General features: G+C 54.0%; 1 protein-coding gene across 10 annotated transcripts in view; it reads left to right on the top strand.

Annotated features, from left to right (window-relative positions):
- Positions 1-17,703, top strand: part of MYO9B (myosin IXB) — an 89,665-nt gene that overhangs the window by 14,199 nt on the left and 57,763 nt on the right. For 8 of the 10 annotated variants that reach the window (XM_029218654.1, XM_029218660.1, XM_029218658.1 and 5 more), the window contains exon 2: positions 3,356-4,263. In XM_029218654.1, coding sequence (XP_029074487.1) covers positions 3,412-4,263 — 852 coding nt within the window. In that variant the 5' untranslated portion in view covers positions 3,356-3,411. Of the gene's footprint in view, positions 1-3,355; positions 4,264-17,703 lie in introns of those variants that run through there. The other 2 variants (XM_029218662.1, XM_029218661.1) reach the window with 2 other exon arrangements.

Here is a 17,703-nt window from a genome sequence, read left to right as displayed (position 1 = left end):
CGATTCCTGGTCAGAGAAAAAAACCCCAGGAAAAAAAAAAACCCCCCAAACCAAAAAAAAAAAAAAACCCCAAACACCAAAAAAAAAAAAAAAAAAAAAAAAAAAAAAAAGATCCTGTGTGCAGCAGCTAAGACCAGTCACAGCCAAATAAATAAATATTAAAAAAAAAATCCATGTATAACTTTGCAGTTGGCTCTCCGTATCTGTGGCTCTCCATCCTGGGGTTCAACCAACCACAGATTATGTAGTACTAAAGTACATATTTAGTGAAAAAAATCTGCATATAAGTGAACCCACGGAATTCAAACCCATGTTGTTCAAGGGTCACCTGTATGTGGAATCATATAATATGTACTCTTGAAAATTTTATTGAGATGAAATTTGTATAACATTAAATTACCCGCTTAAAGTGAACAATTCAATGGTATTTAGCATATTTGTAATGTTTTGCAAGCATCACCTCTATCTAGCTCCAGAACTTTCCCATCACCCCAAAAGGAAACCCTGTGTCCCTCAGGAGTCTCTCCCCATTCCCCCGCCTCTTCACTTCCCAGACCCTGGGAACCACTGGCCTACTTTCTATTTCTATGGATTTGCCTGTCCTGGACGTTTCATATAAATGGGCTCATACAACATGTGGCCTTTGGTCTCTGTCTTCTTTCATTCAGCATAATGTTTTCAGAGTTCATCCACATTGTAGCATGAATCAGTAACATTCCATTCTGTAGATAGACCACATTCTGTTCATCCATTCATCAGCTGATGGAAATTTGGGTTGTTTCCACCTTTTGGCTATTGTGAATAGGGTTGCTGTGAATGTGTGTGTCCGAGTATCTGTTTGAATCCCTGTCTTTAAGTCTTTTGGGTCCATACCTAAGAGTGGAATTGCTGGGTCTATAGGTACTCTTTTTCGTCTTCTGTCTTTCACTCAGCACACAGATTCTGAGATTGTTCCATGTTGTTCCATGCTGTTGTGACGTTTGTGTTGTGTCCCTTCTGACAGCTGAGTCATGTTCCATTGTATGGCGGTTTATTCGTCCATTCACCGGTTTGTGTACGTTCAGGTTGTTTCTAGTCTGGGACTTTTAGAAACAATGCCATTAAGAACATTCATGTAGGGACTTCCCTGGTGGTGCAGTGTTTAAGAATCCGCCTGCCAATGCAGGGGACACGGGTTCAAGCCCTGGTCCAGGAAGATCCCAGGTGCCTCAGACCAACTGAGCCTGTGCACCGTAACTACCGAGCCTGCGCTCTAGAGCCCGTGAGCCACAACTACTGAAGCCCACGCGCCTAGAGCCCGTTCTCCACAACAAGAGAAGCCGCCACAATGAGAAGCCTGCGCACCGCAACGAAGAGTAGCCGCCTCTCACCGCAACTAGAGAAAGCCCGCGTGCAGCAGCAAAGACCCAACACAGCCATAAATTAATTAACTATAGAAAAGAAGAACATTCATGTACAATCTCTGTATGAACATCTGCTTCATTTCTCTTAAGTCCTAGGAGTGGCTCCTAGGAGTGGGTCCCATGCTAGGCATATAATTAACTTTTAAAGAAACTGCCAGAGTGTTTCCAGAGTAGATGAGCCCCACCGTTTCATAGAATTTTTCTGCAGGATACTGTGGCTTTTTGAAAAAAGACACTTATCAACGTTCACATCCATTTATCTGCTAATTCTACATGAGTGAACTGATCCCAAGGAAATGCTCAGACTTGGACACGAAGATGTGCATCCAAGGACTCAGAAATCATGTTTCAAAGCGTACTTCATGGCACGGAGAAATGTTCATCTGTACCAACATACCACATTAAGAGCAATTCAGGTTTTATTAAAACATGTAACATCTATTAAACTGGAAGGAAATATACCAAAGTTACTTAATAATTTGGAGGAAAGTTTAGAAAATTAAATACTCCCATCTCCCCCAACCTTCCTACCTGTTGCCACTACCTACCTACCTTTTGTAGCAGCTACCTACCGTTTGTAGCAGCTTCATAATGTCCGGTTTTGTTCAGCCTCACCCATCCCCCACCCTCCTAACACTGCTGTGGGACTCAGTTTCCCAGAACCCAGATCATCTCAGCCTCTGAGTCATGCTTCTGTCCAGGGCAGAGGTCTGCATACTGTTTCTATAAAAGACTGGAAAATAAGTACGTTCAACTTTCCAGGTCTTAAGGTTACTAATCTGTGTCGTGACTATTCACTTATGCTGATATAACGAAGGCAGCTGTGGACAGTATGTACATGAATGGGCAGAGCTTCGTTGTGAACTCCTCTTCATCCCTCAGAACCCCTCTTAGATGTTACCATTCCCCTAAAGCCTTCTCTGGCTCTTGGGAACAGTAACTTCTCACGGTCATGGTTGATATTCTCTCACATTTGTTTGCATATTAGCTTCTCCCGCTGGGCTTTGAGCCAAGGTCTCGTTCATCTTTTTATCTTCAGTCACGCTTGGGTGGCACACAGTGGGCCCCCACGTGACTCACACTGCCTTTCTGCCTTTTGCTCCAGGACACAAAATGAGCTGTTGCCAGGACTGGCTGCCTTTTCTCTCTTTCTCGAAATGTCTTTAGGAGCAAATGCATTTTGTCCAGGGAACCCTGTTACATTGAGTCATCATGTCTCCCCAGTTTCCTCTGCCTGGGATGACTCCTTGGTCTTTCCTTGTTGCTCATGACCTTCACAGTCTTGGGGAGGACTGCCGGGCGTCCCACAGGATGCCCCCAATTTGGGGCTGATGTTCTTGTCATGATTGGAATGGGGTTGTGGGTTCTGGAAGCAAATGCACTCTGAGCAGTTCTCTCGAGGGAGTTTTTGGGGGCCCTCCCTGAGTTCATCCTCCTCAGTGGGGTTTCAGGTACCCGGGGGTTTCAAGGTCCCTGAGTTTCGGGGCAGGTTCAGTCTTGCTCATCCCAACCTTCCTCTCGCAACCTTCCTCGTGTGTTTTGGGGACATAACCAAGGCCCATGGGGCCGCGTCTTCATCCACTTAGGGATCTGCCAGGGGAGGTTTTGTCAAGAGAGGAGAGTCCAGGAAGGGCTGAGCTCTGAGATGGTTGTGGCCATTGGACTTGAGGGTTGAGAGGCTGGTGGGGAGGGACGGGGCCTGGGATGGAGCAAACTCCAGGGGAAGGGTTTGATCTTGGCAGGAGGGGCCTGGCAATGTCGCTCTGCAGGAGCCGCAGACCTTAGGTGAGTGTCACGTTTAAGGACAGATAAGGCTCTTCGGCCCTTCTGGCTTTTCAAGAGAGCCCACGGATTCAGGCCATGGGTCTGAGGCTGTCTGTCCAGAGGTGAATGTCAGTGTCCCCCCACCCCCACCTTCGCCCTTCTGATTTTGCCACCCCCTTCCTTTCCAGCTCCAGGACGCGCGCCCCGAGCCCGGGAGGCATGCTGAGGCCAGGCCGCCGGCAGGATGAGTGTGAAAGAGGCGGGCAGCTCCGGCCACCGGGGGCAGGCGGCCTACCACCTGCACATCTACCCGCAGCTGGCCACCAGCGAGAGCCAGACCCCGTGCCAGGCCTCGTGCCGCGTGACAGCCACCAAGGACAGCACCACATCCGACGTCATCCAGGACGCCATCACCAGCCTGCAGCTGGACGGCAGCAAGCGCTACGTGCTGGTGGAGGTCAAGGAGACGGGCGGGGAGGAGTGGGTGCTGGATGCCAACGACTCGCCTGTGCACCGCGTGCTGCTGTGGCCACGGCGGGCGCAGGACGAGCACCCCCAGGAGGACGGCTACTACTTCCTGCTACAGGAGCGCAACGCAGACGGGACCATCAAGTACGTGCACATGCAGCTCGTGTCCCAGGCCACGGCCACCCGGCGCCTGGTGGAGCGTGGCCTCCTGCCCCGGCCGCAGGCGGACTTTGATGACCTGTGCAACCTCCCCGAACTGACCGAGGAGAACCTCCTGAAGAACCTCAAACACCGCTTCCTGCAGCAGAAGATCTACACGTATGCCGGGAGCATCCTTGTGGCCGTCAACCCCTTCAAATTCCTCCCCATCTACAACCCCAAGTACGTGAAGATGTACGAGAACCAGCAGCTGGGCAAGCTGGAGCCACACGTGTTCGCGCTGGCCGACGTCGCCTACTACGCCATGCTCCGGAAGCACGTCAACCAGTGCATCGTCATCTCAGGCGAGAGCGGCTCCGGCAAGACGCAGAGCACCAACTTCCTGATCCACTGCCTCACCGCCCTGAGCCAGAAGGGCTACGCCAGCGGCGTCGAGAGGACCATCCTCGGTGCTGGTCCAGTGCTGGAGGTGAGCGGGACTGCTTGGCGGAGGGGCCTTAACACCTGGGTTTGGTTATCGTTCAGATGACGGCCATGGAGGAAACAGTTATACTCACGTTTTCCAGAAACAGGAGGCTTGGCATTCCATGCAGGGCCACACAGGGAGGCACCAGGGCTCAGCAGGAGGCAGCAGGAGCCAGGGGAGGGTGTAGGCAGGAGTCTGTCGTGGTTTTCGCGGGAAGGGTCCGGTGAGGCAGGGTAAGCAGGCTTAGGGTGCCTAGTCTGAACAATTTCAGAGTTTGGGAGCATAAAGGCTGCCCTGGTTGTCTGGTACTTGGCCCTGGGGTAATCAGGGCAGGGAGAGAGTAGCCCTGAGTGTGAGAACGTGATAATGGTGGGGGGCGGGTGTAGGCTCTGAAATGGTTGGTTTGTATTTGGAAGGCATGTTTGTAGGAGAGTCCTTTGCTTTCTCTAGGACTTGGCCAGCCCTGGCGGGGGCAGTCCCTCCAGGGTCAGCCAGGCCCCAGGTGTCAAAGCATCAGAATAGAGAAAATAACAAGGCCTGATCAATGCCTTGATGTCCTCTTAACGTACTCCCAATATCTGGAGGGGCGGCAGTCTGCACTCCGGGTCCCAGAAAGAAAAGGATGGCGTGTCCAAACTGAATAGTTCACGGTGGGGTGTTTCTAGCAGGGAGTGGGACCGTGGGGTAGAAGGAAGCCAGCAAGGTGAGTTCAGACCTGGGGGCTGGGGACGGGCTAGAGGAGGGGCTGCTTGGCAGTGCCTAAGAGTCAGCGGGGGAGGAAATGCCCCAGCTTCCTGCGCCCTCTCCAGTGTTCCCATTGGCCAGACCCCACAGGAGTCACGGATGTGTCACTGTGGGTGAGCCTTCTGGACATGGGGGCAGTGAAAGTGATCGCAGTGATCACTCACTCTCAGGGTCTTAGGGTCTTAGGACAAGATGCATCCACGTCTCAGAACATAACTTAACGGTCGTCACCTGGTGAGTGCCGGGGCCGCGTATGGGCCCGGGATGTGCGCCTCTGGGTTTGGGGTCTAAGACTCTGCTTGCTTTCTTTCTGCTTTTAATAAGATTTTGCAGTGATTAAATGATTTTAAGTATGTAACTTAAATAGTTAAATTTTATTAAATATAATGACGTAAATCACTCTATTTCTTTGAGCAGTTTTAGGTTTACAGAAATACTGAACAGACAGTACAGAGAGTTCCCGTATTCTCCTGCCACTTCTGCCCTTCCCCCTGTCATTAACATGTTGTATTTGTTAACAATTGGTGAGGGCTCCCCAGGTGGCGCAGTGGTTGAGAGTCCGCCTGCCAATGCCGGGGACACGTGTTCGTGCCCCGGTCCGGGAAGATCCCACGTGCCGCGGAGCGGCTGGGCCCGTGAGCCATGGCCACTGAGCCTGCGCGTCCGGAGCCTGTGCTCCACGACGGGAGAGGCCACAATAGTGAGAGGCCCGCGTACTGCAAAAAAAAAAAAAAAAAAAAAAAAAAGGCATGTTATCTCTTGAAAAGAAACAGGTTTTAAAAAAAAAAAAAAACAATTGGTGAGCCAGTATTGACACATCATTATTAACTAAAGTCCACAGTGTACATTAGGATTCACTCAGTGTTGCACCTGCTGCGGGTTTGGACAAATGCACAATGTCACGTATCCACCCTGAGTATCACACAGAATGGTTCCACTGCCCTGAAAATCCCCTGTGTTCTGCCTGTTCATCCCCTTCCCTCCCTCCAGCTCCTGGAAACCACTGATCCTTTTACTGTTTCCATAGTTTTGCCTTTTCCAGGATGCTGGATGGCTGGAATCATACCGTCTGTAGTCTTTTCAGACCGGCTTCTTTCACTTAGTACTAAATACTAGTACTAAGGTTCCTCTGCATCTTTTCTCGGCTCAAGACCTCATATCTTCATGTTGCTGAGTAACACCCGCTGGATGTGCTGCAGTCTGTCCATCCGCAGGACCCCAGACCCTCTGTCCGAGGAGTAGGCTCGGGGTGGGGTGGGAGCAGGGGTAGGTTCAGGGATCCCACCCTCCCTGAAGCACTGACCTCCAACTTCTTACTGAAATTCACTGAAATCTCATCTGGGCTGTGCCGGCTGAATACACTTCAGTTCCTCTTCCTCTCTGACGATCTCTGAGATCATGAGCAAGAAATTAGCTGGGGCTGTACAGCCTGGCCCCGTGCCAGCACGCATGGCCTATATCTGTCTTCTCCTATACATGTAATGTAAAGATTCATTGTCATTTTTTGCGCAAGCATTTCAAAGACTACCTAGTGATCCGGCCGTAGAACGGACGCTTTTGTCTTCAGTGCTGTGTACCCTGCATGCGTTCCCTCCGCTAATCATCAATTCATTCTGCAGATATTCCGCCTGCAGGCACCGTTCTTGGCACTGGGCTATGCAGTGGCCAAAGTCGACACAGAGGGCTGCCCACAGGGAGCTGCCGCCTGGTGACAAGGAGGCAGGCAGCAAGAGAAACAGCGGCCTCGCGTGTGAGCTAAGAGCTGATAGGAACAGTGGGCGGGCTCGCGGAAGAAGGGGTAAGGGGGCAGGAGGCAAGAAGGCGATGCCGAGCCGGGCCCGGAAGCGGGTGGGGTGAGCAATGCGGCGTCTGGGAGGGGGACACGGCCAGTGCACAAAGCCGGGAGGCTGGACCGTGCCTGGCGTGTTGAAGAAAGTCAGGGGCCCTGGGGGGCACGGGAAGGAGCCAGAGTGGGGTGAGCAAGGGGCAGAGCAGGAGGCGATGGGGACTTGGAGGTGACAGCAGATCATTCAGGGCCTTGCAGGATCACGGGGTGGGCACTGTGTGATATGGGAGCTACGGAGGGTGTCCCAGGTTCAATCTGGCTCCATCCCAGCTCTGGAACTCAGCTGCCGTGAAACCACCAATGGCCCCACTGTCCTCCCAGCAATGGCCGGGGCCCATAACAGGTGCTCTATGACGGGATAAAACAATGCAGGCACTGAGTGACTTTAGAAATCGGGGACAGGAACAAGAGGACGGACCCAGCATTTACCGAGTGGGGAATTTTGCCAAGTGGGCCCTTCAACCCTCACAGAACCGGGCATGCGGGTGGGTGTGACAAGGTTTGATGAAGATGCCGAGCCCCAAGGTTTCAGTGCAACACAGCGAGGAGGCAGGTTTGGCCCCGCGGTGCAGCTTCCTTTTCTAGCTGAGGACCATCCAGGGCACCGGGATGAGGTTCCTGGCGCTGCCCTAACAAAGTACCACAGACTGGGTGGCGTCAAAGAGAGGAATTTACTCTCTCTCACAGTTCTGGAGGCCTGAAGTCTGAAGTCTAGGTGTGGGCCGGGCCACACTCCCTCCGAAGGCTCTAGGGGCAGATGCTTTCTTGCCTCTTCCCACTTCCGGGGGCTCCAGGTGGGCGCTCCTTGGCTTGTGTCGCTCCAATCCCAGCCTCTGTCATCATATTGCCTTCTCTTCCTGTAAAGACACCAGTCATCATTGGTTTTAGCGGCCGCCCCAATCCAGGATGACCTCATCCTAACTAATTACGTCAGCAAAGACCCATTTCCACATCAGGCCACGTTCACAGGTTCCAGCATCAGGTCAGTATAGACGAGCCTTTTGCGGGGGGGGACACAAGTCAGCCCGCAGCAGTCCCCCGCCGAGTGACAGCTGGACGTGTCTTGTGTCTTCTTCCCCAAGGGCCGCCACTGGTGATCCTGGGGGCCCATCCGTCCTCCTGCTGGCCTCCATGCTCCTCCCCTGCCGTTGCCCCGAAGGATTCTGGCACATTCTACGAGGGCCGTTAGTCACCTCCATGGCGGGTGTCTGTACCCCGTGAGTCAGATGCCTCTGACCTTGCCCGGCTGCCTCCCTCGAGCCTTAGCAGTGTGAGCCGGCAAGGCCAAATTTCCCCAGGGGTTAGGAGCTGCTGGAGGGCGGTGCCCATGCCAGCTTCCAAAACAGGCTTGAGCCAGGTCCACGTCACAGCCATAAATGTGCTTCCTGAGGCGACCATTTGGAAAAGGGAGAAGGTTGTTTTAGTTTAGAGCCAGGCTTTGCAGCCAGAGCACCACTGACGTCTGGGGCCGGGTCAGTCTCTGGGCTGGGGGCCATCATGTACACTGTGGGGTGTTGAGCAGCACCCCTGGCCTCCACCCACCCGATGCCAGTAGCATCCCCTCCCCCCAGTGGCAACAACCGAAAAATGTCCCCAGACATCACCAAGTGTCCCCTGGGAGTAGAATCTCCCCTGGGTGAGAACAGCTGCCTTAGTCACAGCTTGTAATCCCACAAGACCCAGTCACCGTTTCTTTCAAGTGTTGATGGTTTAGAAATTGTCCGTAAGTAAGTCCCAAGCATTCTGAGCTAACTTGAGAGTTACTTTCTAACAACAGGAATAATTAGCTACTGTGCCTTTGGGCCCACTGTGTGTCAGGCTTTGGGTGCCACAGTCTTCATCCATCATCTCTCTGAGGACTCACAACAGCTCTGCTCATTTTAAAGACGAGAAAACAGAGCCCCAGAGAGGTGTGCTGGTGTGCAAATGTCCTGGGGCTGCCATCACAGAGTACTATCAATGGGAGAGGGTGGAGGTGGAGGGCTTAAAACAGCAGGAATTTATTTCCTCACAGTTCTGGGGGCCGGAAGTCTGAAATCAAGGTGTAGGCAGGGCTGGCTCCTTCTGGAGGCTCCGACGGAGAATCCATCCCGTGTCTCTCTCCTGGTTTCTGGTGGCTGCCAGCAACCCTTTGGCATTCCTTGGCTTGTGGCCTCATCACTCCAGGCTCTGTCTCTGTGTCCGTATGGCCTTCTCCCCGTCTGCCTCTGTATCTCGAATCTCCTTTCTCTTACAAGAACACCGTCATTGGATTTAGGGCCTACCCCAAATCCAAGATGATCTCACCTCAAGATCCTTACTTTAATTCCATCTGCAAAGACCCTATTTCCAAAGAAGGTCCCACTCACAGATTCCAGAGATCAGGACTTGGACATATCTTTTTGAGGGACACAAGTCGACCCAGTACAGTGTGGGTACCCCAGGTGACACTGCAGGCAGCCACAGCCAGACCACCGTTAGAACCCAGCCTGAGCCTAAGTTCACAGTACCCCTCTGCACCTTCGTGAAAGATTTCCTCTCTCAGCTCGGCTGGGGCCGCAGGAAGCCTATCGGGACTTTTTCTCAGCTCCCTGAAAGGAGAAGTTGAGTTGTTTTGAGGTTTGGGTGTCGCCGGGCGCCCCCCCAGGCAGGGGTTGCAAACTTGCTGTGCAATTATGACCAGAAAACAGGAAGGCGGCACTGTGGAAAGCCGGTTCCAATCAGCTGATCTGCCCGCCCACTGCAGTTAACTGTTACTGTCACTGTTTCACACGATGTCACTCGGCCACCCTGCAGCCTGCCCCCTGAACCGCCCCCAGAAACGCGACGTTTGTGCAGGAGTGTTGCCTTAGGTCAGAAATACTGAAGGTGCAGAAGGCAGGCTCACCAGGGCAGTGCAGTCTGGGGTCCGTTACCCATGCCGGGCGCCCTGTGAGAACCTGGCGACATTGTGATGCAGCTGCCCCGGCATCAGCCACCGGGCTGGCCACAAAGCCCACCCAGGACGTGCCCCTCTGCCTCGGCATCAGGGCTGAGGGTGGAGGATGCTTAGGCCAGTGTTCTCTTTGTCCTTCCTGAACTGTAACACACGCCACTGACATTTGCCAACGCGCACAGGGTTTTAATTTCGAAAGCAGAAATGAAACGAGGATGCTTGCTGGCTGGGCCATTTTCCCAAGCGGCCAGAGGCCGAGGTTTCGGGACCTCCATGTAGCTACTGTGGCCTGGCCCACGCAGAGAGAGAAGGCGGCACCCCAAGCTGCCTGGCATACCCACAGGAGGCTGGTGACCAGGACAGCAAGGCGTGGGACCGAGGGTGTCCTGGAGCTCTCTGCTGCCCCTGACCCACCTCGGGGGCCCTGAAGGAGCCTGTCCTGGGACTGGGATGTGTGCCGGCCTTGGTCCTGAGCACCAGTCCCCACTGAGGGCCCCACAGACCCAGTGTCACATGACCCCAGGCTCGCCCAGTCTCCGCCCACCCCTCAGGCCACTGGGTCTGTTCCCACTACCCTCTGTCAGCACTGGCCGGCCTACCCGAGCAGGTCACCCTGAACCAACATGCCATCATTCACCTTGACCTTTACCCACAGGGACATCTGCCCAGAACATGTCTTTCCCTCCCACAGGATGAGGATGGGCCAGTCTCTGCCCATCACTGGGGACACACGGGCAAAGCCACTCAACTGGTGTGACACAAGGTTCCAGAACCAGGGGTGTGCCTCTGCAGTTAGGTTTTCTGTTTAAGAGCTTTGTTGAGGTATAATTCACCCATTTCGAATGAACAATTCAGTATTTTTTAGCAGATCCACAGTGTTGTGCAACCTTCACCTCTATCTAGTTCCAGAACGTTTCCATCACCCTCAAAAGGAGACCCCATTAGCAGTCGTTCCCCGTCGCCCCTCCCCCTGCCCCTGACAACCACTGGTCTTCTTTCTGCCTCTGTGGGTTTGCCTGTTCTGGACATTTCATGGGATCACACGAGATGTGCCCTTTTGTGTCTGGCTCCTGGCACTCAGCTTGGTTTTTTTCCAGGTTTATGCACACTGTAGCGTGTGTCAATGCTTCATTCCTTCCTCTGGCTAATAGTCCACTGTATGGATAAGACCACATTTTTTTTTTACCTCTCACCAGTTTTCTCAGGATTTCAATCCTTTGTATCGCTGACTCTGCAGTTGAGTTTTCTCCTCAGTCCTGACCCCCTCCCTGCCCCAGCCAGGCCAGCGTCCCCCCCATCAGTGTCCCCCTCCGTCAACAACGGGAGGGTGGAGGGTGTGGGGCGGAAGTGGAGGTGATCCCACTGGAGACTCTTGAGCTGAGCCGGGGAGGAGAGCGGAGCCCTGGCCAGCAGCCTGCTCCGGGTGTGCGGGCCCCCCGGGCGTGCCGAGGGCTGGCCGGGGGCGGGCAGACACACCTAGGTCCGTCCATCTGTGTCATCCATCTACATGGGGCTGTCACACCTGCGAAGAGGCTGGTGGCCAGGAGGGGGCTGGCATTCGGGAGCAGTGAGAAGTGAATGTGTGGCGCAAGCCACCCGAAGCCTCGGAAAGCAGAGCGGGCTCCCGGAGCCGAGGTATCAAATCAGAGCAGACAGAGTCCAGGGGGGAGAAGGAGGCGGGCTCAGAGCTGGCTGCACAGCGCTGTCGGGATCTGCTCCCCGGACGCTTGCGAGGACTGCGGTCTGGGGTGCTTCATCCAAGGGATGCGCCGGCAGCACAAAGACCCCCTTGACCCCAGCCTTGTCAGGCCTTAGAGGTTGTCCAGTCACGCAGGAGCAAGCGGCGAGCTGGGGCACCTCCCAGCCTTGCTCATTAGCTACGGGAGGAGGTAAGTTTGCCGGGAGGAGTGAATGTTGAGAAAAGGGCATGGGGCCACGGACAGGCCTCTGGGGACCATTTTGGGGGCATGGGCCCCGGCAGGGAGGAGGCTCTGGATCAGGTCAGAAGGAGGCAAGTTACTGATGTCGCACCCCTACCCCCACGCCGAACCCGCAAAGTGGGCCGGGGCATTTACAGCAAGAGGGGTATCTGGGCTGGGAGCCTTTATCTGGGGCTTGTCTGTCTGTCTCCAGGGTCCTAGGGCCCCAGAGGCCCAGATTGTGTCTGCTTTGCGTTTTGGGGTGTTTCTCTGGTCTGTTGATGGGAAAGTCGGGCGTCAGCAGGCAGCTGGGTGGGGAGGCAGCGGGATTAGGCTCGGGAGAGTCTGAGGCAGCAGCATGGGGTGCTCCAGGGAGAGATGTGCCAGCCAGACATACCCAACCCCCAGCCAGTGGTCAAGGCTCAGCTGGACCTGGGCTGTTCTCGAGGCCGGGTGGCTGGAAGGTCGGCACTGTGAACATCAGAGTCAACAATCTATGCAGGGGTAGGAGGGGAGTGAGAGCCAGGCCAGGGTGGGCTCCCGGGAGAATGAGCGTTAGAGGGAGAAAGGCAAGGATGGAGGAGAGGATGCCGTGGGGCCTGAAGGCTGATCACTGAGAGCCTTGGAGGGTTGTCCCACCAGGGCAGCTGCAGGGAGGGAGGAATCGAATTTCTGGCTGCTTCTGTGCCCCAAGTGGCTTCCCCAGGATGTTTGGGGAAGTCGTTGGGGGGCCCTGGTTTGGCAGAGCAGCCCGAGGGCGGGCAAGACCTGAGGCTGGAATCCAGGGTAGGAGGGGGACAGCAGGAGGGCCGATCCCACAGAGGATGACAGGGTGAATGAGGCCTCGTGTGGGGTCAGCTTCAGGCCTTGCAGACAGAAATACAGAGGGGCCAAGGCTGTGCTTCCACGCTGCTGACACCTGGGGCCAGATCCTTCTCTGGGGTGGGGTGCACTGTGGGGTGCTAAGCAGCATCCCTGGCCTCCACCCACCAGATGCCAGTAGCACCCCCTCTCTCAGTCAGAACAATTATGAATGTCCCCAGGCATCACCAAGTGTCCCCTGAGGGGCAGAATCACCCCAGTTGAGAAGAATTTTTAGGCTGACTGCAGGCAAAGAATGATTTCAGTGTTACAGATGTCCTGTACCCAAATAGGGTTCAAATTTGGGGGTTAACATCGTGCTGTTGTACTTACACGTCAACCCATCTGTGCTCAGTTCTGTCTCACCAGCTTAACAAGGGGTGGGTGGTGGGTGGGGATGCAGTTTCTGGCTGGCGATCTGCTTCGTTTCTGGGGACGGGTGGCTGGTGCTTTTTCCTGCCCTGTGGCCAGCCACGGCCAGGAGAACGGCCACTGCCCACCCACCACCAGAAACCTCACGTCTTTCTCACCAGCAACAAAGTATGCTCGGATGCAAGGGTCAGGTTTTCCATCCAAGTTTGGTCTTCCAAGCACACTTGGGGCGAAGTCTTCAAGTGTTATTCGAAAAGCTGCTCATCAATACAAAGAAAAAAAAAAAAGCAGTCACTCACGTGGTAACACCCAGAGCTGAGAAGTCACACACTCCCGCGGGTTTTCTTGCAGGCGAACGTCATGAAAGAGCTTTAGTGGATTTTGGGTGCAGTTCGTGCTGGTCCCTATGCACTGGAATTTTGTCATCCCCTCCACCCCGTCCTGCGGGGTGACTTTCTGAACCTCACGCCAGGTGCTGACTGTGGTTCAGCTCTTCTTTAAGTGTCTCCCCAACAGGAAACAAACCAGGGCTGCCATCGTGGTTTTTGCTGCCGGGGAACATGCGTGGTTATCCACCCCACTTTGGTAAAATTGTGACATTATTTTGTTAAAGCTTTTGGTTGCACCTTGGTGCTTTGCTTTGCTTTGTTCAGATAATGGTTCGTTTTTTTAGTATCTTTTCCCCTATTTGAAGTATAATTTCTTTTTGCGTGTACCAGGGATTGGCCCACTACAGCCCACAGGTTAAATCTGCTTGTTTCTACGCATAAAGTTTTATTAATACTCAGCCACACCTGCTCATTTACATATTGTCTGTGGTGGCTCTCAAGGCAGAGTGGGGCAGTTGTGACAGAGACACTGTATGGCCCCCAGAGCCAAAAATATTGAACCCCTGGCCCATTACAGGAAAGGTTTGCCGACCCCTTGTACTTTGTGCACATGGAACATGCTAGAACATTCCAGTTACTTTCTCTGTGCACACTTCTGTCTTCTGCTCTGCTCTCCCTTCCCAAACATAAGGAAACCAGGTTCCCACCCTTGTTCCAGATGGCTCCTGTCACCAGCTCAAATGTTCTGTGTTTGTCTGTGCCACATGTGTGTTCATATATTCATAAATATACATCTATCTACAGGGGAGTCTGAAAGCGGTCTTGAGGGGTCAGAAAAGAAGGACTTGGATGTAGATGTCCCAGAAGTTCATCTCATAAGTTCACCTTTCAGCTCTCCCTCTCCTGCTCGAGCGCTCTGTGTTCCACAGGCAGCTGGGAGCGCTTGTGCAGCCAGGGTGTGTGAGCTCTGGCTGGGGGTAGTGGGACCTGTGTGTGGGCCCCTCCCAATCTCACATATCCAGGAGGGGCCCTCAAAGGGTTTCCAGCCGCACCCTGGGCCCTAAGACCACCTGCATCCTGCCTGCAGGGCAACACGTTCTGCCGGGGCACAGTAGGACGAGGACACCAAGCAAGACCCCAATGCCTCCCGGACCCACCCTCCCCACCCCAACCCCTGGACCCTCCCTCCACAAGCTGCCAGGAGAGGCAGCATGAACTCGCTGGGGCTGATGGGGCCAGGCCAGAGGTGCACACTCAGGGCCACAGCACCCCTGGAGGAAGCTACCGTCTGGGGTGCCAGATGTGTGCCCAGGAGGATGTGCTGGAGCTCACGGCAGAGGGATAATTCAGCCAGAGAGATGAACATTAGGGCAGGCTTCTCGTAGCCTGGGGTTGGGGTGGCTATGTTGCCAGCCCTGGTGCTTAGTACGTATTAGCAGGCATGGGTGTTCCCAGCTCACCACAAGGATGTTACAAGATGTGGAAAATGGTGGGAGCTGCTACAAGGCGCCACGTGGATCAGAAGGAGGGAACGGGGGCAGAGTGACAGATAGCCCAGAGACTGCGCAGCTGAGAAGTAGGGCCACACCAGAGCAGGATGGAGGTACAGAAGGGTAAGAGGTTGTCTTTGGGGGTGTGGAGAGGATCGGGGTGCCCTACAGCCGTGAGTGCCTAGGCCTTTGATCAAGGGGACCCTGGAAGCGTTAGGGAGGGGACGGCCACCTGGAAGCCGTGGCCCACCGGCATTCTCTGCCCCTCCCGTGCCCTGCAGACCCGCGAGGCTGCCTTTCTGGCCTGCTGCCTAAAAGGGCAGAGCCTGACGCATTGTAGTAATCTAAGCCTATTTTAGACCAAAGTGGAAGTTATATTTTTGGGAACATTGCATCTAAGAGAAAAGTGAAATTATGGGTGTATTTTAAGCAACCAGAAGGGCTTCCTTGGAATTTGCAAAAAGAGTTGATTAAAAGGCAAAGCATAGCTCCGGGCCCAGGACATCCCTGCCATGGCCACCGCCCTTTCAGAATATTCTGGGCACTTTGCTGCACCAGGGCTGGGTGGTGGGTGGGGCTGTCTGGCCATCATCTATCAGGTACATCTGCCTCGCTGTTTGGGGCAGGGATGCAGCCGGGCGTCGAGTGACCACAGGGCCTGGCAGCCTATTTGTTTCCTAGCGATTATCCAGGATGGAGTGGCTTCAGGGCCCTGTCCCCAGCATCACTGGGGAGTTTCCCTCTGGAAGTTTCCTTCTGTGTCGTTCAGCCGCTGCTGGCCGCAGCCAGTTCCCGAGGCCATGCCCAGCAAGACCTCAGTTACCTGAGGCCCAGAAGTGATCTGTCTTTTGGAAAGGCCGAGGGGTCAAGCCCAAGGCTCTCGGTCAACCGCCCAGCCACTGACCAGCCCTGCGACCCCAGCTCATGGCTGTAGACCGGCTCCTCCTGGGTGGAGGGGGAAATGGCCACCCGCTGGCAATGGTCAGGTGCCCGGACCCAAAGCCTTCCATGATGTGAGCTATGAGGATACGCTAGATGGTATCCTCACCCCTTTAATAGAGAGTAAGTCACAGCAACCTGTGAGTATTTACACACTTCCACTTAGCCCTTCCTGAGGGGCCAGGGATCTCCAGGGCAGCCAATTTAAAAAAAAATTTTTTTAATTGAAGTGTAGTTGATTTATAATGCTGTGCCAATCTCTGCTGTGCAGCAGGGTGACTCAGTTATACACATACAGACGTTCTTTTTTTGCATATTCTTTTCCATTATGGTTTATCACAGGATATTGAATATAGTTCCCTGTGCTCTACAGTAGGACCTTGTTGTTTATTCATCCTGTATATAATAGTTTACATCTGCTGATCCCAAACTCCCAGCCTTTCCCTCCCCCACCCCCCTCCCCCTTGGCAACCACAAGTCTGTTCTTTATGTCTGTGAGTCTGTTTCTGTTTTGTAGACAGGTTCATTTGTGCTATATTTTAGATTCCACATATAAGTGATGTCATATGGTATTTCTCTTTCTCTTTCTGACTTACTTCACTTAGTATGATAATCTCTAGTTGCATCCGTGTTGTTGCAAATGGCATTATTTTTTCTTTTTCATGGCTGAGTAGTATTCCCTTGTATATACGTACTACATCTTCTTTATCCATTCATCTGTCAATGGACATTTAGGTTGTTTCCAGGTTTTGGCTATTGTGAATAGTGCTGCTATGGACGTAGGGGTGCGTGTATCTTTTTGAATTACGCTCGGTTCTTAGCCAGGGGTGATTCTGCCATCAGGGGACATTTGGAAACGTCTGGAGATGTTTTTTTGGTTGGCCAAGGATACTGTTCCACATCCTACGGTGCACAGAACAGCCCCTCTGCAAAGGATGGTGCGTCCCCAAGTGCCAGTAGTGCTGAGGCTGAGAAACCCACTCTAGTTTAGGGGCCTGTAGGATGTACAGTTGAAAATCAGGCCTGGGGCTCTGGACAGAGTCTGCAGGGAGCTGTGTGGATCCAGGAGCCACTGCAGGGACAGAGCTGCTTATTGGAGGTGTGAATATTGGTGAGACTGTGGGGAGGGGGAGAGAGAAGATTACAAGGACCTGAAGCCCCAGAGGGAACTTCTCCAGTTCTGCCAAAGTGCCTGGACCAGTTCTTTCCCCTCAGCATGTGACTGTGTCCCTCCCCTTGGAATTTACCACCTCCAGGTCCTCTGGGCCAAGAGCCACCTCTGCCAGGAAGCCCGACTCAGCAGTGCATGTGCTGTGTGACCTACAGCAAGTTGACCTCTCTGCTCTGCCTGCTGATCTCTCCTGCCCCAGGGCCTTTACACATGCTGCACCCACCTGCGTCATCATCTAAAGGCCACCCCGAAGCCTCCTGGGAGAGGCAGAGGAGAGCTCCAGAAGGTCACGAGGCCAGCAGAGTCCTAGCACAGAACCAGCACAGTGTGGCTCCCTGCCCCACGCCCTGAGGCTCTGAGGGGCCCTTTGGTGTTCAGGGCCCATTTGTTTCCTGCAGGAGCTAGTCTAGCTTAGCAGCCGCAGATTTCAGCTATAACAGAGCAGGGAGTGAGTGTGCCCTGGGGTGAGGCCCTGGCAACGCTGAGGTTGGGGGGACACCTCATGGGGATCCAGCCCTCATGTGCATGGGCAGCCTTCTGCACCCGTTCCAGAGCTGCCCCATAGAGAAGATGGGAGGTGCCAAGGAGAGGCCCCCCACAAGAGAAACGAAGGCTGGGGCAGGCCTGTGATGGAAGGTCGGAGGGAGGATCGCATCCACCTGAAAAAGAGGTGACTGGAAGCACTTTACGCCAGAGCACTGGGGACATCAAAGGGCCTTTGGACCCAGTGATCTTCCTGGACTCAGGTCAGCACCAGCCGTGGCTTCCCCAGACCCAAGGAAGATGGAGTAACCCACCAAGGCAGGCCTGGCCATTGCTCCTACTGTCCCTTTTCAAAGAGTGGATACAATGGAGATC

Source organism: Monodon monoceros, unplaced genomic scaffold, assembly GCF_005190385.1.
Source record: "Monodon monoceros isolate NGI ecotype Baffin Bay Population unplaced genomic scaffold, NGI_Narwhal_1 Super_Scaffold_12, whole genome shotgun sequence".
In the NCBI taxonomy this organism is placed as follows: Eukaryota; Metazoa; Chordata; class Mammalia; order Artiodactyla; family Monodontidae; genus Monodon; species Monodon monoceros.
Note: the sequence above shows the minus strand (reverse complement) of the source record. Positions and strands in the feature narration are given on the sequence as shown.